This window comes from Mus caroli, chromosome 9, assembly GCF_900094665.2.
Source record: "Mus caroli chromosome 9, CAROLI_EIJ_v1.1, whole genome shotgun sequence".
Taxonomy (NCBI): domain Eukaryota; kingdom Metazoa; phylum Chordata; class Mammalia; order Rodentia; family Muridae; genus Mus; species Mus caroli.
This window is the reverse complement of record NC_034578.1, coordinates 5,803,533-5,829,689: the sequence shown is the minus strand read 5'-3', so window position 1 is coordinate 5,829,689 and position 26,157 is coordinate 5,803,533. Positions and strand designations below refer to the sequence as shown.

General features: G+C 36.9%; 1 protein-coding gene across 11 annotated transcripts in view; it reads left to right on the top strand.

The window, feature by feature from the left end:
- Cntn5 (contactin 5) overlaps positions 1 to 26,157 on the top strand; it is a 1,179,522-nt gene that overhangs the window by 1,090,710 nt on the left and 62,655 nt on the right. For all 11 annotated transcript variants that reach the window (XM_021171282.2, XM_029481828.1, XM_029481827.1 and 8 more), the window contains 2 exons: positions 3,895 to 4,053; positions 8,660 to 8,809. In XM_021171282.2, the coding sequence (XP_021026941.1) occupies positions 3,895 to 4,053; positions 8,660 to 8,809 (309 nt within the window). The remainder of the gene's footprint in view (positions 1 to 3,894; positions 4,054 to 8,659; positions 8,810 to 26,157) is intronic.

Here is a 26,157-nt window from a genome sequence, read left to right as displayed (position 1 = left end):
ACTTGCTTTTACAGATACTCGTTTCCCCACATGACCTTAAGTTTGCATGTAGGCATTAGTAAATAAATGTCCATTGAAGAGATAAATAAGTAGAATGCTGAAATTTAACAGAATAATGGCATAATATGGATGAGATAAAGAAATAAATTTAACAATGATTTCTTATATTAACACATCACAAAAACTTCTAAGCTGTTTTAAAAGCCCTTCCTCAGAGTTCCCTGTAAGCAAACCCACACAAGAAATAATTTTGCAAGTCCAATGGGCCTCTCTTTCCAGTGATGGCCTACTAGGCCGTCTTGCAAACTTTATATGCCCCAGTACAGGGGAACGCCAGGGCCAAAAAGTGGGAGTGGGTGGGTAGGGGAGTGGGGGGGGGAGTGTATTGGGGACTTTTTGGATAGCATTGGAAATGTAAATGAGGAAAATACCTAATAAAAAAATTCTAAAAAAAAAGAAATAATTTTGAGCACGTTCCAATTAGCCATCGTCTTCAAATTTAGTCACTTTAAAGATCCATGCACCTCATTTCTCAGGACTTTAGCGTCTGACAAGCTCAGCCAATCCATCCCAATATTTTCTCACATGCATGCCTCCAGAAGCAAGAGATCTTTGAAGGCTGCCTCCATTGTATCTACTGCCTGGGCTGGAACGCATGGGAGAGCTGGGAACAAGTTGGATGTTTCCTTCTATTCATGCCTCTGTCAAAATGTCTTTGGAGTTTCTTACAGAAACTTTGGTATAATTTGACTTCCACTGTCTACTAGTCTAAACCCTAAAAGTTATTTCACAAGGATAGAGGAATATCAACAGCTTGTAATGACCAAAACTCAAGAGTTGAACAGTGTTTGACATTTTTATTATTTTGGATAGAGTCCAATAGTCATGGGCGAGCTCAGCTTCAAAAGGGAAAAGGAGCAGTCAATGAAGGAATGAATTACATTGGCATAAAGGGAAAGGAGTGATGCCTGTCACCCTATGCATGAACTTTGTTTGCTGTCCATCAGGCACTTGTCTCTACTGCATACTTCATCCACCACCTGCACTTTCTTTAACACTAACACACACCTTCTCTTTCTTTCCTTCACTGGAAACTCTTTCCCTTATTAATAGTTAAAGGAAGGTCTGCATATCCCTTGCTACTTTCCAAAATCAGATTTTGTTTTCATGTCTATACTTATAGCTCACCTCAGCTATCCACTACTACAATGACCATGACAAGTAATTTCCTTTCATTAGACTAATGCTCACATTTCCAGTGCCTAGCACAAAACCAAATACACTGCCTAGATAATTTTGAACTGAATAGTCTCTTTGAAGTCCATGATCATCTCTTTAAAATAGTAAGCCAATAATAGTAAAGTAATAATTATTGTCTAGGAAACACACAGCATGTCATCTTAGTGTGTTATAAGGTAGAGAGCATATGTTATCTATTGGCATCATTGTAGTAATCTAATAGTGATAATAATTTGGGCATAATTATATTGGTCTTACAGATGTTTCCCTATAATCCTGTCTAAAGTATAATACCTTCCTACACACCTTCTTCAACACCTGCATCTCTTCTCTTTTCCTCACTATGCCACATTAATGACTTCAGCATAAACACTGCTGTGCATCATCATAGCCATACACAGTGCTGGAATTATCCATATTAATAATCATATTCCTCCCTATATGCCTGCACACCAATTTTCTACTCAAAACTATCCCACCTACACACACACACACACACACACACACAAAGTCACAAATTCTGCCAGCTGCCCTTCACAACACAAAGCCAACTCTTTGGTCTCCTTTCTGTAGTAGTCCATTGTCTTTGTGTTGTTGTAAGCCACTAGCACCTTCCTGACTTCTGAATTCCACAGTAATTCACATTTTCTCCAAGCTATAACCCATTTTTCTGACTTCTTTCCTAAACCTGGTCTGGCTGTTCAAAATGTGCTTATTTGTTCAGTTTCTCCTTCACGATGATACAATCCAGCTAAACCTAAAAATATCATTGTGATCATCTGTATTATCTCTTGCTTCTTTTCTTTACATATCTACTCGAAGCCTTTCCTGATGCCCTCCTGTCCCCAAGCTCACTTTCACATACACACACCCTCCATTTGGAGACTAGGTGGAGAAAACAATGATTTCCTTCCAGAATGAGCTCTGGACTTCTTTCTTTGTTGTTGCAAAGTCATTCTGTGTTTCAATATTTCACTGTTCCTTCCATCACTTCACTGAGAGGAAAATCTGCTTCTTCTCAAGGCTTTGCACTGCTCCTTTGTGCACATCCCCAGCTCTATCACCTTCAAAATAGTCTCTAACTTTCTTTTTTTTCCCACATTTTTTATTAGATATTTTCTTCATTTACATTTCAAATGGTATCCCAAAAGTCCCCTATACCCTCTTCTCCCTCCCTGCTCCCTTACCCACTCACTCACACTTCTTGACCCTGGCATTCTCCTGTACTGGGGCATATAAAGTTAGCAAGACCAAGGGGCCTCTCTTCCCAATGATGGCCAACTAGGCCATCTTCTGCTACATATGCAGCTAGAGATGCGAGCTCTGAGGGTACTGATTAGTCCATATTGTTGTTCTACCTATAGGGTTGCAGATCCGTTCAGCTCTTGGGTACTTTCTCTAGCTCCTATATCAGAGGCCTTGTGTTCCTTCCTATAGAAGACTGTGAGCATCCACTTCTGTATTTGCCAGTCACTGGCAAAGCCTCACAGGAGACAGATATAATAGGGTCCCTTCAGCAAAATCTTTCAATCCTTTCAGCAACCTGCTCAGTAAAAATGCTCATATACTGTCTTAAAAATTCCATTCACGTGTCAAATTTTTAAAGTACTCTAGCTCACTGTTCCACTCTGTAGTTCATAGATATCTTGATCATGAAATCCAGAAAATAATTTGCCACATATGTGTCAATTCATAGATTAGTAACTGAAAATAATCTAGGTGTATATTCTTTATGCAATATAGAAACAATTCTAAAACTTGCATAGTACATATTATAGAATATGAGTTTAACCACAAAAAAGTCACTGTTGTTTACTTTAATGAATAAAATGTAAATAGGCATACATTTTAATTCACTTAACATTGATTTTTAGGCATAATGAACTAATGAGACATTTCTCCTGAAATCATATTCTGGTTATTTCTTGAAAACAAAACCTACTCGGTATTTGTCTACCTCCATGTCTACCAGTTGTCTCTGTTCCATACTATCACTTAGAGATTAAAAAGAACTAAACTTCTGTGAGTCACTACCACTCTGCTTCATCACCCACCCCAAAGCAATGTAACTCTACTCTCGTTTTAATTCTCACAGAGCACTATGTATACTTCACTTTTGGTGAATAAGCTCACGGTCCCCATAGTTCCACTATTCCAGAATGCTCTGCATTCTCTTGGTCAAAATGTGAGCTGTTCAAGAGAAAGCATTACATGTCTTGCACATTGTAAGGTTTCTGAGCTAGAGCATTAACTGTATCCACCTATAGCTCTTTTATTATCACTGGTATCGTGTCTGCCTGTTGCTGCTTCTGCCTATTAGTTGTGATTGATTTTAACAACCACAGTTCATATTGACATTCATAACTTTGTGTCTGCTTCTGATTATTTTTCCTTTTCAAATAAAATATAATGCTAATTGAAAGTTGCCTCCAGGCACAAAGTGTCAGAAAAAAATATAAAACATAATTAAGTTCTTCTACAGAAATTCTAGAAAATAACTTGTATTCAATAACTTTCTGCTTGTCAATTTTCATTACTAAGTATGTATTTTGTTTAGGCAAACACATCATCTCATGAGATCCACATTGGAAATCTAATGTCTCATGGCTGCTTATGATTCTCTGCACTTAGTTTTTTCTACTGTCTTGCCTGTAGGTCCCCCAGGGCCACCTGGAGTGGTCATAGTGGAGGAGATTACGGAAAGCACAGCCACTCTCTCATGGAGTCCAGCAACTGACAACCATAGCCCCATCTCTTCTTACAACCTTCAGGCTCGCAGCCCCTTCTCCCTGGGCTGGCAAACAGTGAAGACAGGTAAGAGGTCCGCAGACTGACACAAAACCAGCATCTTGAAGCAACAGGTGCATTTACTTTAAAGCTCACTCAAAATCATTTGTCAACTGTAGAAATCCATTATTCTTTACAACATTGATCACAGTGAACTACTTCCCTGTGCTTTCAAAAAGCAAACTCCCTTCCTCTCTTCTATTCACAGTTGTTTTTTTTTTTAAAGAGGCCACATTGTGTGTTGAACTAATTTTTTTTAATTTGTGTGTTGAAATAACTTTCAGATTTACAGAAAAAAAGTTGTAAAAATTACATTATGCACAAAATCTCTGTGGAGCCATTCCCCAGCTTCCCTCAATTATCACAGTGTATATGACTCAAGAACAGTTATCAAACCAGAAATGAGATGTTGAGCAATGCTCTTGGGTAAGCTCCAGGGCTCTCTGGGAATTCATCAGTGTGATATACAGTCATTTTCAGGATGCAGCTCTAGAGAATTTTTTGCATTCTATTATATAAACACATATACATAGTGAAAGATTAGGATATAGACTGTCCACATCTCAGAAACTTCTGCTGTGTCAGTTTTATTTGTAAAATGAAAATCTAGCATGGCTGTGTTTCCTAAAACATTGGATCATCTTAATGTGTGTTTTTAAACATATTTTCTGTTTTACTTTTATTATTTTATTTATTTTCATCACTAGTAATTTCCTTTGAATGTTATAAAACTAACTTTCCCCAAACTTTGTAATGTTACTGGACTTGTGGAAATGATATGGAAAGTCACACTCCCCAATAGCTATTAGATATAGCATTACTTTCAAATAAGCTCTAAGACTAGAAGGAAAGTTTTCAGAAGCAATTGTCTACACAGAGTGGGGATGAGTGTTTCTGCTGTATTTTAGAGTTAATTCATCTGCTTAGAAGTAAAATATAAAAGTCAGCCTAGACATGGTGGTAGATCCCTACAATCTCTGTCTTTGGAAAGCAGAGGCAAGAGGACTACCTTACATGTTAATCCAGCCTAGGCTACATAAGAAGCTTGGAACCAAATTTGCTACATATCAAAAATCTATCTCAAACAAGAGCAAATAAGTAATGTGAAAATCATCAAGATGATGTATGAGTTCATTAAGAATGAAACTAAAATGCAATGCTGTGGCTATGGAGTGGTCTATGGTGTCTAAGTAAATGGAGCTTTGGCATATTTAGTTTCACTCAGAATACAATTAAGTTGACAGAAAGTATTTTTTTCTACAGAACATAATTCAAATCTTACTTAACTAGGTTGCTGCATGAACTTAAAGCATCACTATGGTTATCATTATAGTGTGCTATGTGTATACACATTTCCCATAAATATTTAAAGCACTAACCTCATTCTGTATAGAACAATTGTAGCCCCAAAGAAATGAGAGATATGATCTGGTTAGTAGATATTGGAAGAACACGAATTCAAATCTCATAAGCAGATTGATTTCAGAATTCCCATCTACTCTTGCCCAGTTTTCAATCTTAATTTTACTGTGATTCCTCAAAGACTTTGCTTTGAAGCTATGACAGAATCAGTTGTGTATCTGCTGTATGCTCACACATGCCACCCTCCTGCCACTGCATGTCGCACAGCCTGATGAACTTATTTCTGGGAGAGATCCTTAAACGTACATGTATGTTTCCTGAGTCACTCAATGATTTTCTAACCCAGTCTTTCTTATGGTCTGCCTGGTACAGCCATGAGTTCATGTCTCTTAGCTAACTTATTCTCTGATTCAGCCATTCATTTTGTTATTGTTGTTCTCTTGATACATCTGTTTCTACAGGAGGTAGGAAAGATTAAGAGGAAAAGTTATTTTATGTTTGTTGATAATTCTATACTGGAAAGCTATATCTTTTCTTTGTAAAATAAATTTAATACTGGAAATACTTTTAAGTTATAGCTCTGATTTAATTTCCTTTGTGGAAGTATTTATTTTTAAAAACTAAGATTATATTTTATTTGTAAAGAAATATATTTTTCAAAATTATAGCACTATTTGTATTCATTTTTTTTCTACCCTTTGTAGAGTAAAGAATCATTTTGTAGAGTGAATCAGTGCAAATTCATCAGATTACTTTCTCCAAAACTCAGAATTCATTGAAATAGTGGTAAAGGCACACCATCCCCAGGACAAGTGCACTAAAGAGTCTTCAAATCCTTGGTGATCTAAAGAAGCTGTTGTTAATGCTTCTTGGCTTTAGCCTTGTATGTAATCTAGCCATAATTTTAATGCCTCTAATGGGAAAAAAGGTCCCTATCTGTGCGGCACTTTTATGGGGAGTTTCTTGGTTTTTGAAATTGTTTTCATAATCTAAAATAACTCAAGTAAATAACTTCTAATCCTGATATATATATATATATATATATATATATATATATATATATTAGAAGAAGTGATGAGTATACAGTTTAAATTTTTGATAAGTCAATATAACTTATAAGCTATTTAAAAACATTTAACATTCTTTTATGTACCAAAATGAAAGTGAATTCCTTACTTTTGTTAATTAAAACAAAAATTTGAGCACGGGCCTTCTAACTAAGCATATCTTAGAATGGGCTTACATATTCATGTTGTAGAATTGGCTTATAAATTCTTTTGTCTGCAAGGAAAATCCAAAAATTAAGTAAGAATAATCTGTATATTTGGAAAAATATGAAACTATATTTGAGAGGGGCAAACAATTTCATCTTTGAGTCTCGTTTCCAATTAAGTGAATTAAATGTACCTTAAAAATGTGATGTTCTTCATGCTACTGAAAATTATTATGTGATCTGGTTTTTTTTTCTGTGTGTATTTAAGATTATCAAATCACCCATGACCACAAACATCACTGATCTTTCTTTTATAACTCCAGGATGTCTCTGAAACATTTACCATTGGTTTCTATTGTTTGTCTATGGGTATGTTTTCTATGAGCCAATTGGTTAATTAAATTCTGCAGTTGACTAGCTTGTCAAATATTTTATTGAATTCTTGGATGTGATGATTTTACTAGAAAATCCATTCCAGTGGTATCCTCCTCTTATTCAGCATTGGCTGTCTTTAAATACCACTATTATTTTCCCTGTGATTCATGTATTTTCCTTGAAAGCAATCTATACCCATGGCTCCAGCAACAATATTTTTTATAAAAGGATGGCAGTGAAGCTGTTAAATATTTTTACCTGGAAAGAAAAACATCCATTATCTTTAATCTCTTCAATATTCAAAACCAAATTCTTGACAAAATTGTTTGCTTGTTTTTAAAAACTATGTTTCAACTAATGTTTTAAAAAGTATATTCCTTATGAATAAACAATACATTTAGAGTTACCTAATTAATTATATTATAAATTGATATATAAGTTATGCTTAAAATACTGAAACATGAGGCTGGTTAGATGGCACAATCACACTTGCTGTGTAAGCTTAGAGACCCGAATTCAAATGCTGAACACCCACATGGGACCTGGCTGCACATGCCTGTAATTACAGAATTGAGGGACAGAGACAGGTAGATCCTGAAAGCTCAAATCCCAGACCTCACCAAGTGGTGATATTCCAGTTCATTGACATGCCTCATCTCAAAGCAGTAAGGCACTGAGTGGTAGAGGAAGACAGCTTATATCATTCTCTGGTTGCTATAAGTGTGTGGTATGTGCACAGGCACATAGGCACCCCATGGCAAATCACACACATACACACACATACAAATCAGAGAATATATAAATTCTAAGAAAATATATATAAACCAGAGATGAATATTAAAGTCCAGCAGTGGAATACTCTAGTTGCAAAATCACATGGCAAAGATGGACAAGGGAAAAGTGGCCGAGAAGGAGTAATCCATGTAAAGAAATGAAGTCAAGTTTTCCTTTCCTGGAAAACAGAAAGTATACGAAGGGAGAGAGAGGGTAGGTTACTGTGCTTGTGGTATTCAAATGTCTACTTAGAGCTGAAATCTATCATTGGTTTTAAGGATATGAAGGTCAGTGCCAACCTGCAGAATTAGAGTGTCAGTGGTGGGGCAGCTCCTATGGTATGATAAGAGTGAATGGGACACAACTGTACAGACAACTACTAAGAAGTGTCCTGCTCTGATTGAATCAAAGCATAGTACAAAAATCATTCCAAGAAGAGATCCAAGCTTGCCCCTAATTCTTACATGCTATCATTTCTAATTAATATATATTCCTAATTTGTTATTGTGGACAGGAGATAAAATATATTTGTAAGAACAAGAAACATCTTTTGAAATTGCCATAGGAATGGAAAAAAATTTTTTTTCTAGTATGAATTAGCCTCTTTTCTAGGGCTGAAGATGAGGAAATCTGTTTTAGTGTAGACAATGTTAAGTTCTTCAGTAGCCAGATGAGAAGAATTCCAATGACCTGCAAACAGCATAAGCATATTCAGTGTTCACTTCCTGAAAGATCACTTTACCTTAGTAGTGATAGTTGAGGCACATAATCATGTATTACAAGAAAGTAGGATCTCACATAATCTCATACAATGAGGAAGTAAGGACTGTTAACAGTGACATCACTGACCAACATATAGTGACAGTATTTCTCCAGCCTCTTCATGGTATGAAATATGCTTCTCTGTAGTCCCAGAAGTCATCACAGGAGACATGGAGTCAGCAATGGCTGTGGACCTAAACCCCTGGGTAGAATATGAATTCCGAGTGGTGGCCACCAATCCAATTGGGACAGGAGATCCAAGCATTCCATCTCGAATGATCCGCACAAATGAGGCAGGTAAGAGCCATGGCATGAAACCCCTGTTCCATATATTTCTCATCATTCTGAAAGCAAGTTGAATTAGTCACAATTGTTTCATGCACTCGTATAGTATCCTAAAATTGCATCCTTTAAGATAATTATTTTGTTTACCTCCCTTCCATCCCTATTTGTCACTTCTTCTATAAACAAGCTTTCATGAAATCTTCAGTTTTCTCCCACCCTTGAACTGTGTTTAAGTTCTCATGAAGCAGAGGCAATTAATCTATTCTTCTAAGAAACAATAGAATTCAGAATAGATCAACTCACCATCTTATTTCTCAATGATTGTCCTTGCCTTTAATTATATTATAGTTCCTTAGGCTTTTTTTCTGCTGCCTTTACCACCTAATCTACACAAATTACACTTTGAAAAGACAGACAGATCCTGTTTGACCTGATGCCTTCAAGAAGTCTGGTGCATGAGCCACCCATCTGCTTCATAGCTTAGGAAATCAAACAGTTGCTAGCCATTCAGAATAAGAATGCCTAATTGAAAAGCCACCATAATTACCATATAAAGGAAAGTAATAGCTTTTCAAAGAACCTAATGATGATATCTTGCTATCATGCAGAAGGAACCATTAGTAATAGGATCTAATGTTTTGTTATTATGATGGTTTTGAGGGGTGGGGAAGAGTCTCATAGAGCCCAAACTGGACTTGAATTTCTTAATAGCCAAAAATAACTTTGAATTCCTGCTCTAATTTTTCCCATGCCAAATATCCAATTCTTTTATCTACTCCTTATTCTTCTGTAAAATTCTATATTAACTTCATAAAGTAGACAATTTCAGAAATACTATATGTTTAAAGAATGGTAATTCAACTCTTTCTCAACTGATCTTGTCATATTGTATTCTTATATCATATTATCAAACAGATATATAACAAAATACATAAGTATATCATATATTAAGAAAATAGCAAAGACACATTTTAAAGGAAAATGAACGTAAAATATTTGACATTTACAGTATGACCACAGCAGAGAAATACAGAGGGAAAGGTTTCAGATATGAGGGAAGATAAACACACTTTAATGTTTTTTATATTTTTTCTTTTATTAGATATTTTCTTTATTTAAATTTCAAATTTTATCCCCTTTCCTTATTTCTCCCCTGAAAACCTCCCTATCACATCTCCCCTCTCACTACTCACTAACCCACCAACTCCCCCTTCCCTGTCCTGGCATGGAGCTTTCATAAGGCCAAGGTCCTCTCCTCTCATTGGTGTCCCACAAGGCTATCCTCTGCTACATATGAGGCTGAAACCATGAGTCCCTCCATGTGTACTCTTTGGTTGGTGGTTTAGTCCCAGGAAGCTCTGGGGATACTGGTTAGTTCAAATTGTTGTTCCTCCTAGGGGGCTGCAAAACCTTTCATCTCCTTGAGTCCTTTCTCTAGCTCCTCCATTGAGGACCCTATGTTCAGTCCAATGGATGTATGTGAGCATTCACTTCTATATTTGTCAGGCACTGGCAGAGCCTCTCAGGAGACAGCTTTATCAAGCTCTTGTCAGCAAGCACTTGTTGGCATCCACAATAGTGTTTGGGTTTGGTAATTGTATATCGGATAGATCTCCAGGTGGGACAGTCAGTGGATGACCTTTCCTTCAGTCTTGGCTCCACACTTTGTCTCTGTATCTCCTCCCATGGGTATGTTGATTCCATTTCTAAGAAGGAGCAAAGACACTTTGGTCTTCCTTCATCTTGAGTTTAATGTGTTTTTCAAATTGTATCTTGGATATTCTGAGCTTCTGGACTAATAGCTACTTATCAGTTATTGCATATCATGTGTGTTCTTTTATGATTGCTTTATCTCACTTAGGATGGTATCCTCCATATTTGTCAAAGAATTCCATGAATTCATTTTTATAATAGCTGAGTAACACTCTATTATATAAATATACCACGTTTTCTGTATCCATTCCTCTGTTGAAGGACATCTGGGCTTTCCAGCTTCTGGCTATTATAAATAAGACTCTTATGAACATAGTGAAGCATGTGTCCTTACTACATGTTGTAGCATCTTCTGGGTATATGCCCAGGAGTGGTACAGCTGTGTCCTCAGGTAGTACTATGTCCAATTTTCTGAGGAACTTCCAAACTGATTTTCAGAGGGATTGTACCAGTTTGCAATCCCACCAGCAATGGAGAAGTGCAAGAACTGCAAGTCTCTGAACAAAGAAATCGAAAAAGATCTCAGAAGATGGAAAGTTCTCAAGTGTTCATGGATTGGTAGACTTAATATAGTAAAAATAGCCATCTTGCCAAAAGCAATCTACAGATTTGATGCAATCTCCATCAAAATTCTAAATCAATTCTTCATAGAGTCAGAAAGATCAATTTCCAAACTCACCTGGAATAACAAAACAAACAGGATAGTGAAAACTGTTTCAACAGTAAAGGAACATCTGGGGGAATCACCATGCCTGACCTCAAGCTGTACTACAGAGCAATCATGATAAAAACTGCATGGTACTGGTACAGTGGCAGGCAGGTAGATCAATGGAACAGAACTGAAGACCCAGAAATGAACCCACACACCTATGGTCATTAAGGAACTAAAACCACCCAGTGGAAAGAAGACAGCATTTTCAACAAACTTTCCTGGTTCAACTGGAAGTTAGCATTCAAAAGAATGCAAATCAATCCATTCTTATCTCCTTGTACAAAGCTCAAGTCCAAATGGATCAAGGACCTCTACATAAAACCAGATACACTAATAGAAAATATAGTGAAGAAGAGCCTTGCGCACATGAGCACAGTGGAAAATTTCCTGAACAGAACACCAATAGATTATGCTCTAAGATCAAGAATTGAAAAATAGGACCTCATAAAATTGCAAAGCTTCTGTACCACAAAGAACACTGTCAATAGGACAAAATGGCCAACAACAGATTGGGAAATGATCTTTACCAACTTTAAATCCAATACAGGACTAATATCCAATATATATGCTTGCCTGTTACAGTGAAGTGGGGAGAATGAGCTTTGCCCACTTTATTCTGCTTGTGCTTGAACATCAACTTCAGCTTGAGCTCCTAATGGCATAGAAGCAAGTGTCGAGTTATATATATATAACACAAGAGGGTAGACTCCAGAAAACCGAATAACCCTATTAAAAATTGGGGTACAGAGCTAAATAAAGAGTTCTAAACTGAGGAATACCGAATGGCTGAGAAGCACCTAAATTTTTTCAACATCCTTAATCATCAGGGAAATGCAAATCAAAACAACCCTGAGATTCAACCTCACACCAGTCAGAATGGCTAAGATCAAAAACTCACTTGACAGCAGATGCTGGTGAGGATGTGGAGAAAGAGGAACACTCCTTCATTGCTAGTGGAATTGCAAATTTTAAAATATTATCCTCAGTCATTATGCACGAGTCTTGACAAGGAGAACACGGAACATCAAGATGTCTATTTTCTCCATAATTCTGTATTATTCTGTATTTGACATGTAAAATGATGTCAGATACTAGCTCTCAACTTATTTGTTTTATATGCATATATTACTAGATTTGTATTTTATGTTTTTTTTTTTTTTTTTTTTTTTTTTTTTTTTTTTTTTTTTTTTTTTTTTTTTTTTTATTCAGTACCCTTCTAGGATGACATGAAACTTGATATACAACTCATCCTTCCCTAAAATCCATATGTCTCCTACTTCGGCCTTCCTAATTCAGAAATTATAAGCATTTCCCACCACACTTGGGTATAATGTACTTTAGCAGGTTCACCTAAAAGAAAAGAAGGAAGGAACAAATGAAGGAGAGAAGGAAGTAAAGAAAGGAAGTAGGGCAGAAGGGAGGAAGGAAGACACAATAGATGCTTAGTATTATTTCTGTAGAAATACAGCAACTTAGAAGATAGAAAAGGAAAATACTCTAAATACGATACAAAGTTACCCACAGAAAACTCAACCTTTCTGTTTTGTAACTTACTTCTTTTGATATTTTCTCTTCTTTAAATTGTGTGAACTCCCAAGTGAATATTAATTGCTTGGTTAGATTTTCAATTTCATTGTGTCCAGGTGTTCATTAACTAAAACCATAACAGATTAGTCATTCTTTCTTTTATGTGCTCACTGTTCGAAAACAAAATGATAGCCAACTGTAATACAGGCATGCATTTTCTAAGAACACTGCCTTATTTTGCATACTGCTAATTGTGTTTAATCAAGGACAAAGGTTAGTATGTAAATTGGAGGCTGTCTATAAATACACATTTTTAACATCAACAATCCTTTTGGCATCAGTAACCCTTCTAAACTTCTTAAATATAAATCTTCTTGAACTATGAAAAATTTGTTAGCAAATCGCCAATGCATTTTAATGTGTTTGAGTTAAAATCGTTTCAGGTGTTGCATTTCCAAGACCTCATCCAGCTATTGAGCTACCTTAGTCATGAACTTCTATCTTGAAATTTTACCCTATCTGCATACATGACATACTTTATTCCATTAAAGTCTTATGGAAGAAGAAAGTGATTATCTTAAAAGTGCACAAAGAGCTTGCCTGTTACAGTGAAGTGAGGAGAATGAGCTTTGCCCACTTTATTCTGCTTGTGCTTGAACATCAACTTCAGCTTGAGCTCCTAATGGCATAGAAGCAAGTGTCGAGTTTTTCAGCTGTTTCCTCAGGCAGCACAGATTAAACAGACACCAATATCCTGAGCCAGCAGACTCCAGTGACACACTCTGCCTCCATTAAGTCCCAATTTTATACTCCAAGAGAAAACTGTTCTAATGGACCAACTAAAGTTTGAAAATGGACAGTTATAGGAGCTATAGGAGCTGTAGGAGAGGAAAAACAGGTCTGAACATTAGGATGTTGAGATTATGAGCTTTCCTAAATTTCTCTTCATAAAAAAAAAAAATCTAAATTTCAGAGAGAAACCTGAATTAAACATCTCTGTTAAAAGTACTCTGTCCCATACAAAGAAAGGAAGGAAGAAAAGGAGGGAGGGAGAGAGGGAGGGAGCAAGGAAGAGAGAGAGAGAGAGATTCAATTTTCCTGTAGAATATGTATGTATATGTATATGTGTGTGTGTGTCTATATATATGTGTGTGTATGTATATACATATTTTTTCTAGTCATCAAACATGTTTGATAGTCATTAAAAGTAACTAATTGGATAGGGTATGCTGGCACTAGAGAACATTGTCAAAGTATGTTATGTACTTGTATCAAGGGGGTCAACATAAGACTCAGTACTTTGTAAATGAATATGAACCAATAAAAAGCTTTACACCAAAGAAGAATAAATTGATTCAGCCCAAATTCTTAGTATAAGGAGGTCAAACTAGTATAGCAAATGGCTATTTTTACTTTGGTGTGCATTTATATTTATGGAGCAATTTCAATTTTCTTACAAGTTTTAATTAGATTATGCACACAGAGAAAAAGATATAAATAGATAACATGTTTAATTAATGAAATGTGCTGTTCTTTCACACTAATGTGTAAATTTGGAACAGTGCAGTGTGAATGTTTTGTTATTTTAAAAATGTCACAAGAGAGATGACTATGGATTAGGAAATACATCTTTAAAATATGAGATGGTTGAAACAGAAAAACACAATGAATACAATAGTAGCAGCTGTTTCTTTTCTTGAATCTCAACATTCTGCAAATTACATATGAGAAACCTCCAAAGAGAGTTGCAGAGTGGGAGGGAGTTAGAGTAGCTAACCATGTAACATGTCTTTACACAGTGATATATATGTAAAGTTTGTTGAATTAAGTGAGTTTAGATTTTAACTAATATTCTGTTGTGTCATTTACTAACATACTCTATACAGGCAAGGGTTTCTAAGTCTTTCTTATACTTACTTATCACTTGAGAAAAATACCATGATCTAGTTTTCTGCTACTGTTGCAAACACCAAGACAAAAAGCAACTTAGCAGGAACAGAAGGGTTTCCTTGGCGTCCCCTTCTAGGTTACAATCTGTTATTGGGGAAGTCTAGACAGTGGCTTTAAGCAGAAACCATGAAGAAATGATGCCTGCCAGCTTGTTCCTAGGCTCACTCACAGATCACTTTCTTAGACATTCCAGACCAGAATCAATGGATGGCACCATCCCAGATAGGCTGTACTCTCCTAGAAAAATGGATAATCAAATCAATACCACACAGAGATGCCTATACACCAATCTGATCTAGGCAATGTTTTAGTTGAGTCTCCTCTGTCAGATTACTGAAAACTGTCAAGTTGATAACTAGAGCTACCTGGAACAGCTTACTTGATCATAGTATTACATAAGAGAATTCATATGAGTATTAATATCTATGATATTATCACCATTACCACTATCTGAGTTATTATATTATAAAATGGGAATTTAAGCCATGGTGGCCATGCAAAATTCTCTTTTATGTTGATAATATGTTTTCAGCTAAATGTATGTGGGCTCAACAACTCCCCTGAAAATCCACTTATGACCCTCACACACAACCATTACAGCTTTTTTACCTAGTACTGAGTGTGTAAAGGGAAGTTGATATTATTCCACAAAGTAATATTTTCCCTCTGATTTCTTAGCAAAAGATGACTAAAGAAGCAAAGAAAAATCAAGTATTGTATAAAAACTATGTATCAAATAAATTATTCCCGAAATAGCTCTGTAGCTGCCTAGCATATTTGAATTCTGTCCAATGTTATTTCTCGACTATGAAATGGAAAATATGACACAAACATTACTGGCCACACAAGAAAAGTATACTATCTGTGCATTTAAAAGATCAATGCTCTTAAAATTAGGAGTATCAAATGCATGTGCAGATGAAAGCCCTTCCCAGATGCATACTGCCTACTTTGTAATAGCTGCATAGATAATGTCATCTCTGTGGTCTCTCAGTGGTGTTAGATGGTGCCAAGATTTACTTTGTCTAGATGCTTTCTTTTCTACTAAGGTTTGGGCTCTTTGGTGATGTGGGAACTGCTAGTGGATCTAACTCTACTGAGCCTACTCAACCTTCCTTCAGTAATGCCTTCTACCCCACAGTGACCATCCCATATACCTGCTTGTTTTAAGCCCTAGAAATGTAAAATATTCTGAAGTTCAGTGTCATGTCTCCAGGTGGAAGAAGAAATCACTGAGCTGTCTAGCAGGGTTGTCTTAATCCTCTACCATTTGCTTTGAAAGGAAAATGGCCTATTCCTATTGGCAGATGGGGTTGGAGAGAAACCACTTAGACAAACTGGGGAAGGGAATATGATAGGATGGTAAGATTGACTACCCTGTTCCTCACAAGCCTGACATTTTATGTATCTACTCTCACCCCAACATCTGAGGTTACAAGGCTCATTGAATGTGACAAAAAGACTCAGTTCATTTTTAATCATGATCTCTTTAGCTGCACTTTATCTTCAAGCTCCTGAAAAGAAAATATGTTTTTTTCATTTGCATCCCCAGAGACCCTATTCATAGAAGCTATTGAGAAAATCTAATTTCAAAACTTAATAGAGGAGACAGAATAAAATCCTGTTGTGATAGATATACATTCGGCTCCTATAGTAAAAAATGGGTAAATCATACAGAAATAGTAACACTACATAAGGTAAGCCTGGATTCGTTTTCTCGGACAGAAAGTAGTATTTAATGGAAGTTGGAAAACCATACCAAATATGATTTGGACTGAATTATTTACTGGACACAACTATTAAGTGCACAGTGGTCAGATACAGCTGTGTACAAAGGTAGGGCCCAAGCTGGGAGGGGATTTTAATACTTTAGTCTTCCTCCTCTGTTTTAAAGAAAATATAAAGTATTCTGCTGAAATGGTTGGTAAAATAAAAAAGAAAATACTATTAAGTAAACATTATGGCTTTCTCCAAGCCAATGAGTAATTTAATTATATTATTTAAAAGAAATTGTCCCCAGTAAGATTAAAATAAGACAGAAATTACAGCAAGCAACAGACCCCTAAAACCAAATCTCAATAACTAGAATAAAGAAAATGACAGTATGCTTCGTGGAGCAGAGAGTAGTTTTCAATCATAAAACCCCGTTAGTCCAGGCAAATCTCTCCAAAATACAAGTGAGAAGTGTGCCTCTCAAGTGTGCAGCTTGAAAATCAGTCTGCTGATTCTAAGGAATGCCTTTCTAAAGGGAAACTACTTGTTACCAGTGTGAGTAATTTCATACATCAATTTCAGGCTTTGTGCTAAGTACTTGAACTTCTTCATATGCTTTAGTTATCCCATGAAAACAGTAGTCCTCTAATGGAGCTCTTCCTCCCATTCCACAAAATTAAAGCAGAACTAGGGAATGTTAAATATAAGTACAATATTGTCTATTAAGTAAATGGCATGGCTGATACTCTAATACCAATCTTTCTACCAAATGGAACTTCTTGCATACTAGTCTCTTCTTGGCACCCCTTTCTTCCCTGTTTTTAGAAGTATTATTTATTGTTTAATTATATGTATATATTAGTGTGTGTGTGTGTGTGTGTGCTATAAAACCCTCTGGATCTGGAGTTTTAGGTAGTTGTGAGCCACCAGACATGGATACTGAGAGCTGAACTGATATCCTTTTCAGTGGCAAACAGGGTTCATGATCATGGAGCCATCTATACTGGCCCTCTTCTTACCATTTCTTTAGTTTGTTTTAAACCACATACATCAGGAATTTTGATTCAATGACTACCCATTTTATCCTCTTTCTTCCTTGATTACTCTTACAAATGAAGAATTTAGGAGTTGAGATAGATGGTATATACTGAGTCCCCCTTCCTCCTGAGTGTTGTGTTGAAAATTGTTACTAAGATGGTTAAAAACTTAGAAAAGTACTACACTTCATGAAGTATGCCAGCAATTGCTCTTGAGATTAAAATGGGTATATTGTGTGGATGTCAAAGTAAATGTCAAGATTGAAGGAATAGTTCCTATGCCAAAAAAAAAGCCAAATGACCACAATGGGTATGTGATTTCAAGACCACAGGTTTGACCTTACTGAAACTTCTGCAGTGTTATCCTAGGCTTCAGCACTATGTGTCATACCATAAAACATTAATTATAGGATTCCTTCTGGTTGGCGTCAGCATTGAGTCACTATGGGTCCAAACTCGGCAGACAGTCCCACATTCCCCAGAGGACTCTCCATCCCCCAGGTGACCTAGCATGCTCAGGATCTTAGAATGACTGGTGAGTGGAACACAACATCTGTTCCAAAAGAACTGGGGGTTTCTGAGACTAGCTGGAGCACTGGCACAGGAATCCCACCAGGCCAGTGGCTAGAGTTCCTTCTGGTCAGCACTGGTATATCATGGTTTCAAACTCAGCAAACAGCTGCATGGTCCCCAGAGGAGGTATCACTTACAGGCACTCTAACACGCCCAGGATCTTAGGATCCCAGGATCCCAGGATATCAGGAGCTTGGTCACACCAGGAACTCAGGGTCTCAGAGGAAGCTTGACTACCAAGAACTTTGACACACCCAGAATCTCAGCATCACAGGATCACAGAATCACAGGATCATAAACAAAGCTGGACTCTGAGAAGTTCTGACTCAACTGGGATTATAGGAAGGACAGGCTCCAATCAGATATATCGAGGGCAAGGAGCACTTGAGATAATCAGATGGTAGGAGGCAAGCATAAGAACAGAAGTAAAAGAAACCAAGGTTACTTGTCATCATCAGAACCCAACTCTCCCACCATAGCAAGTCCTGGATACACCATCAAACAAGAAAATCAAGATATGGATCTAAAGTCACTTCTCATGATGATGACAGAGGACTATAAGAAGGAAATAAATAACTCCCTAAAAGAAATACTGGAGAACACATGAAAACAGGTGAAAGAATTGAAGAAAAGTGTCCAGGATCTAAATATGGAAGAAAAAAACAATAAAGAAAACACAAAAGGAGACAACCCTTGAAATACAAAATCTAGGAAAGAAGTCAGGAGCTATAGATGCAAGCATAACAAACAGAATACAAGAGATAGAAGAGAGAATCTCAGGTGCAGGAGATATCATAGAAAACATTGACACAACAATCAAAGAAAATGTGAAATGCAAAAGGGTCCTAACCCCAAACATGCAGGGAATCCTGGACACAATGAGAAGACCAAACCAAAGGATAATAGATATAAATTAGAAGGAAGATTTCCAACTTAAAGGGCCAGTAAATATCTTCAACAAAATTATAGAAATAAAGTTCCTAACCTATAGAAAGAGATGCCCATAAACATACAAGAAGCCTACAGAACACCAAATAGATTGGACCAGAAAAGAAATTCCTACTGTCACAGAATAGTCAAAACAATAAATGTACAAAACAAAGAACGTATTAAAAGCCATAAAGGGAAAAGGTCCAGTAACATATAAAGGCAGACCTATAAGAATTACACCTCACTTATCCGCAGAGACCATTAAAGTCAGAAGATCCTGGGCAGAGGTCATACAGACCCTAAGAGAGCCCAAATGCCAGCCCAGGCTACTATACTCAGCAAAACTCTCAATTACTATAAGTGGAAAAACCAAGGTATTACATGACAAAACAAAATTTACACAATATCTTTCCACAAATCCAGCCCTTCAAAGGGTAATAAAGGGAAAACACCAACAAAAGGACAGAAACTGCACCCTATAAAAAGCAAGAAAGTAATCCTTCAACAAACCTAAAAGAAGACAGCTGCAAGAATAGAATCCCAACTTTTAACAACAAAAGTAACAGGAAGCAACAATTACTTTTCTTTAATTTCTCTTAACATCAATGGGCTCAATTCCCAATAAAAAGACATAGACTAACATACTGACAACACAAACAGGACCCAACATTTTGCTGCTTACAGGAAACCCACCTCAGGAAAAAAGACAGACACTACCTCAGAGTAAAAGGCTAGAAAACAATTTTCCAAGCAAATGGTCTGAAGAAACAAGCTGGAGTAGCCATTCTAATATCGAATAAAACCGACTTCCATCCCTTTCTCTGTATTTTATTGTGCCCTCTCGACCCCTCCCTATTTTCTCTCACTGTGTGCTTATAATCAGGCTCCTAGCCTTCATTAAACAGACCTTGACAACTATTTGCTTGGTCTTGCTCCCCTTTCTCCGCCCGTTTCTCTTGCAGGCCTCCGTCCTCCTTGACCCATGGAATAACTAAGTCCTGCTGGATGGGACAGGTGTTGAAGTCTCCCACTATTATTGTGTGAGGTGCCATGTGTGCTTTGAGCCTTACTAAAGTTCTTCAATGAATGTGGCTGCCCTCGAATTTGTAGCATAAATTTTCAGAATTGAGAGTTCATCTTGGTAGATTTTACCTTTGATGAGTATGAAGTGCCCCTCGTTGTCTTTTTTGATAACTTTGGGTTGGAAGTCGATTTTATTCAATATTAGAATGGCTACTCCAGCTTGTTTCTTCAGACCATTTGCTTGGAAAATTGTTTTCTAGCCTTTTACTCTGAGGTACTGTCTGTCTTTTTTCCTTAGGTGGGTTTCCTGTAAGCAGCAAAATGTTGGGTCCTGTTTGTGTTGTCAGTATATTAGTCTATGTCTTTTTATTGGGAATTGAGCCCATTGATGTTAAGAGAAATTAAAGAAAAGTAATTGTTGCTTCCTGTTACTTTCGTTGTTAAAAGTTGGGATTCTATTCTTGCAGCTGTCTTCTTTTAGGTTTGTTGAAGGATTACTTTCTTGCTTTTTATAGGGTGCAGTTTCTGTCCTTTTGTTGGTGTTTTCCCTTTATTACCCTTTGAAAGGGATGGGCATCTGGGGCAGATGCTGATTACAGGCTTCTCGTAGCTTATCTTGGAATGCCGGCCCCCTAACAGTCCCAGGCGGCCATCAAACATACTGCAGTTTGTCTTGGAGTGCCATAAACAGTCCTAGGCACCAAACGGAGACTTGGAGGAGGAGGTGAAGCTGCCTTATCTAAGCAGTTCTAGGCACCAAGTGGAGACATGAAGGAGGGAGTGAAGCTGGCAGTCTCAGGTGCCTGGTGGAGACAATGAAGGGGGGGTGTGACATAATTCTCTTCAAAGGGTCAGATGGATCTTTATGGTGAGTGTTACTGCAGGACCTAGTTTCCCATAGTTTGTTCTCTCACATCTTCACCTTTTTTCTTTACTAAATTTGGGGGGTGGCCATGAAAAGAGGGTCGGTGAAGCACCTGTCTTAGGCCTTTTCCATGCCAAGCATCCAAGCCCAATATAGCAATCGCTAGGCCTTTTCAGGTCCTAGATGGGCAAGGCCCCCTGTCTTACGCTATATGAGTTGCCTCCACTCCCAGCACCATGTCTCATTCCCATGACTTGATCAGGCCAATGGTAGTCGTGATGGGCACCCAGGCAGTGGACTCACAATAATCCCGTCGTTGGGTAACCTTGCAGCTAATAGGCGGTGTGCATCTGGCTCGTGGCACCACAAGATCCCGTCATTGGTAACTCCACAGCCACTTATATGGCCCTCAGCCACTACAAGATCTGGAGATCACCCCATCGATCATTGCTGTTTCCACAGCTTATGGAACCAAGAAGGCTCTGTTTCTGCAGCAAGGAGAACTGAAGGCCAATGGCTGCCCTCTCTGCATCATCGGATGAGAGGTCTTCAGCTGAGTCTCCGGTGTCTAGTTGATGGTAGTGGACTGCAACTGTTTTATTTAAAGCAGAATCAATCTGTAACTTAACAAAACTGTTTAATCTGTTGAAAACCCAAGGGCCAAATGACAAAAGCAACAGAATGTCCACAAAGGGTTCCAAAAGGCTAGGAAGCAAGGTTGAGAGACAGGGTTTGATTACACACTTCAAACAGGGGCGAGGGGGGAAGCATCTGGGGTCCCAAAAGACAGAGACCAATACCAGATATTTGGCCAAGAGTCAGACCTTCTTTAGACTCCAGATGTCATTTCAGAAAAGAAGTATCATTGGTGGCAATCACCTCTCCAAAAAGGGTTATTCCTTCATAAAAAGGAGGATGAGACGAATGACAAATCAAATAATCCCTAGTAAGGGTAGAATTGGCCTCATGAATGGCTTGTAGTGAGGCATTAACCATGATAACATTAAGTTCTGCCGCACATAACTATAATAAGAATTCTAAACTTATGTTGCTAAGCTTGCCCTGAGATTTCTAACTCTATGTAGGAGATAGTAATTTCTTTCACTATCTCTCTAACAATACTAGAGGCAATTCTGAATTTCATTGAATAGGCAAAATTCTTCTAATATCTGAAATTTCTGTCTTTGTAGCCTTAATATTTGCTATATCCTGCCCTACTGCTCAGACTACTACTTCTCAAACATTAATCTTTGCCTCCAATTTTAATCTTAGTTGCTCTGACAAAGCTATGGAAATGTTCTTATGCATATCATTAACAAAATGAGCAGTATACAGCTGCTGATCTAAAGCTGTGGTAGATATTGTAGTTAAAATTGCATATAAAGCAGTAAATCCTAAAATTCCTCATTTGACCTTTTCCAGTTTGCATTCCTGGATTTTTAAACCAAGGATCATTTCCTAACTTTAACAGGGAGCAAAACATAAGCAAGTCTCTTTAACAAAATCAGTATCAAATCAAATCACAGCAGATTCCTGATCTTAATTAGGATCTACACAATTAGTTAATTGATAAGAATTACAATGAATATGAAAAGACTTGTCAAGATTGGTGATCTTAACTCTTAGCATTATCTAACAATATAGCATATAGGTAAGGTACACAAGCTTTCACAGCTATAGGAGAGTTGGCCTGAATGGCCAAAAACAGTATCTCTGATGAAATCTTGTCAAATACACTGTAGCAGTCCCTCTGCCTCACGGGTCATCATTTTTAGTTGTCCTCAAGTTGACACCAGGTCAGCTCTCCTTGCTGTAGCCCATGGCAGAGAGGACGTTTCTTCATCTTGTTTGCAAGTGGCTGCTCTCCCTGATTCCTCTTTCTCTGTGTGCTCAACACAGCTTTCCNGTCACCACTGTCAGGGCACTCAGGAACTCACAGGTCAGTCTGTCACATGAATCATTCTGGAAGCTAGCATGCTTCTGCAGAATTCAGTGGAAAAAAAAAAACAGAAACACTGCTCCCTTTTCCCCATATTAAATATCTGAACAGGCTTATGCCATGTGTCAATAAGTGGATCCTTTTCATCTCACCTAGACATGATTATGTCTAGTTTTAGGATACTATGAGGCATTTATTAAGTTCTTTGACATCCAAATTTCAAGATTCTTAAAAATAAAAGTATGATTTAAATAATGTGCATGGAGGTATAATTTCTCCCCTTCTTTGTTTTTTTAAGAAGATAGAGATTTTAAAGTTCCACAATACCTTGTCTTTGAGAAGTATTAAATTGTTGACAAAACATCTCAAANACTTGACTGTTATAGTCAGTTTTAATATAACATGGTCAGTGACTAATTACACTTTCAGTTGTTTCTCTTGAAGAGCAGTTGTAACTAGAATGCTTGAAAAGTTATAGTCACATGTGTATAAATTATTTATTTATTAATCAGAAATAAGAGCATTCATTTGCAGCAATTGATTAAGTATAGGTCCTCAAGAATTAACACCATTACGTGGAAACAGGTAGGAACTGAGGACATCAAGAGCAAATATTTTACAATTTGACATGCACATTCTCCAAAAATATCAAAATATTATCTTAAACCATTACTATTTTGAATATATAAAGAACAAGATTTAGCCAATTTTTTAAAGTACGATGAGCATGTTTAACTATTCTTTGTCCCATGGGGTTATAAGGAATTCCAGTTTTATGTTTGATGCCAAATTCTTTACAAAATGAAGTAAAATTCTTGCTAGAATAGGATGCCCTGTTATCTGTCTTAATAAGTTTAGGCAATCTCATGGCATTAAAGGCTTGTATGCAATGATTAATTACATTTTTAGAGGCCTCTCCTGTATGCAGAGAAGCAAAAGGTAATCCTGAACAAGTGTCAGTACAACATGTATATATTTTAATTTTCCAGATTCCGCATAATGAATTACATCCATTTTCCAAATATGATTAGGCACAAGACTTCATGGATTAACTCCTAATTGTGGCATTGGAGATAATGTAATACATTTAGGACATTGTTTTACAATATCTGGCTCTTTGCCAAAATGAGTTAGTGCCTGCTTCTTTCCAAGGATAACCATCTGAGCTACTGCTTCATAATATGGCAAGATATTACGTTTAGGAGAAATCCTCGAATGTATCCACAGTAGAGGAGACATTTGCCATAACAATTCTGTAGGCATATGAATCGTATTAAAAATTAACAAATGTAAAGGCAAAGAGTAATCTATATAAGTGACAAATTGCTCTTTAATAGCTTTTCCCACTTGTTGTAAGGCCAGCAATCCTTCTGAAGTTAAAGATCTAGGGGAGGTTGGATCAGAACTCCCTTTAAGACTATCAAACAAAGGTTTCAACTCCCTTGTAGTATGCTTTAAATAAGGGCAAGGCCAATTAATATCACCTAACAATTTTTGAAAATCATTCAAAGTCCTTAAATTGTCTCTGTGAATAACTATCTTCTAGGGAAAAACAGCTTGATTAGTAAGTCTAAAACCCAAATAATTATAAGGATCCTGAATTTGTATCCTTTCAGGAGCTATCTGTAATTCTTATCAGTTAAATCTTTATGTAAACCTCTATAACACAGAAGCAAATCCTGGGGATGTTTTCCAGGAAACCCAGGACAATTCCTTTACTGTCCAAAAACAGTCTTCTTAAAGGAACAGCATTTTTTCTTATAAGTTGCATAAGCAATTGCAAGCTTGAGAATTAATAGCATCTGAGGGATGAACAATTTTAAGCAATTGTAAGCTCTGAGATATAACATTGACTATTAATATACAACTTAAAGGTTGATTGTTCAACATTTTAAAACACCATCTAGAGTACACAATTTAATTATCTGTGCTGAAACAGGAGGAAACTCAAAAGAATAAGTGTGTGATCCAATTCACATATACTTTTCTCCCATTGTTTTTAAACACAGTAAATGGGAGGCATGCATGCATGAATTTATAGAAGGTACAGAAACATGCATAAAAACAATTTTTAACTATCTTAGGATAAGATTATCAATTTTATTTAAAATGAAGGTATGCAATAGATCAAACATCAATATTCTGTAATAACCAAATTAATGGCTGTTTGGAACAAGGGACAGACACTTAGTTAGGTTCTTAAGACAAAATTTTGTTATAGTTTTTCTAAAATATATTAATTTATCTTACAATTCTTTATTAGCACCACTGTGGCCTAATAGGGTATTAAAACTTTACTTTGAGGTGAAGAAGGATGACTTTACAACAATGTTTTCTCTTGCCAAAGATCTGTTGTGGGCACATAAATAAAATAAGCAGGTAATATTTAATTACCATTGATTATAATTGATAACAATTGATCACAGAAGTTTCCTCTGCTTTCTGTGAAACCTTTTTGTTTCTCACCAGTAATTTTGAATCTCACTAGATAGCACCTAACAATGGTTTAAGTCGCTTTAAGGCCTCAAGGTGAAGTCTTAGCCAATTAACATATCCTGGAAGCTTTTGGAAATAAAATTTTGAAGCAAAACAATTTTTCCTTCTTAGATTTTCTGTACCATTATTTTCTAATATAGCTAAAACCCCTAAGTATTAAAAGATATTGCCTTTGAATCTTATCTGGAGAAACAGCTACTCCCCAGAACTTAAAAGCTCATTGTGCGAGAGCAAGGTTTTAAAGTAAACTTCCCCTTTTCACATAGGAAACAAATATATATATATATATATATATATATATATATATATATATATATATATACAAACTTTGTACACTATAACTTTATTTATTTATTTTTAAGATTTTTTATTAGGTATTTTCCTCATTTACATTTCCAATGCTATCCCAAAAGTCCCCCACACCCTCCCACACCCACTCCCCACCCATCCACTACCACTTCTTGGCACTGGCGCTACCCTGTACTGGGGCATATAAAGTTTGCAAGTCCAATGACCCTCTCTTTCCAGTGATGGCCAACTAGGGCATCTTTTGATACATATGCAACTAGAGTCAAGAGCTCCGGGGTACTAGTCAGTTCATAATGTTCCACCAATAGGATTGCAGATCCCTTTAACTCCTTGGGTACTTTCTCTAGCTCCTCCTTTGGGGGCCCTGTAATCCATCCAATAGCTGACTGTGAGCATCCACTTCTGTGTTTGCTAGGCCCTGGCATAGTCTCACAAGAGAGAGCTATATTTGGGTCCTTTCAGCAAAATCTTGCTAGTGTATGCAATGGTGTCAGCGTTTAGAAGCTGATTATGGGATGGATCCNTGGATACGGCAGTGTCTAGATGGTCCATCCTTTCATCACAGCTCCAAAC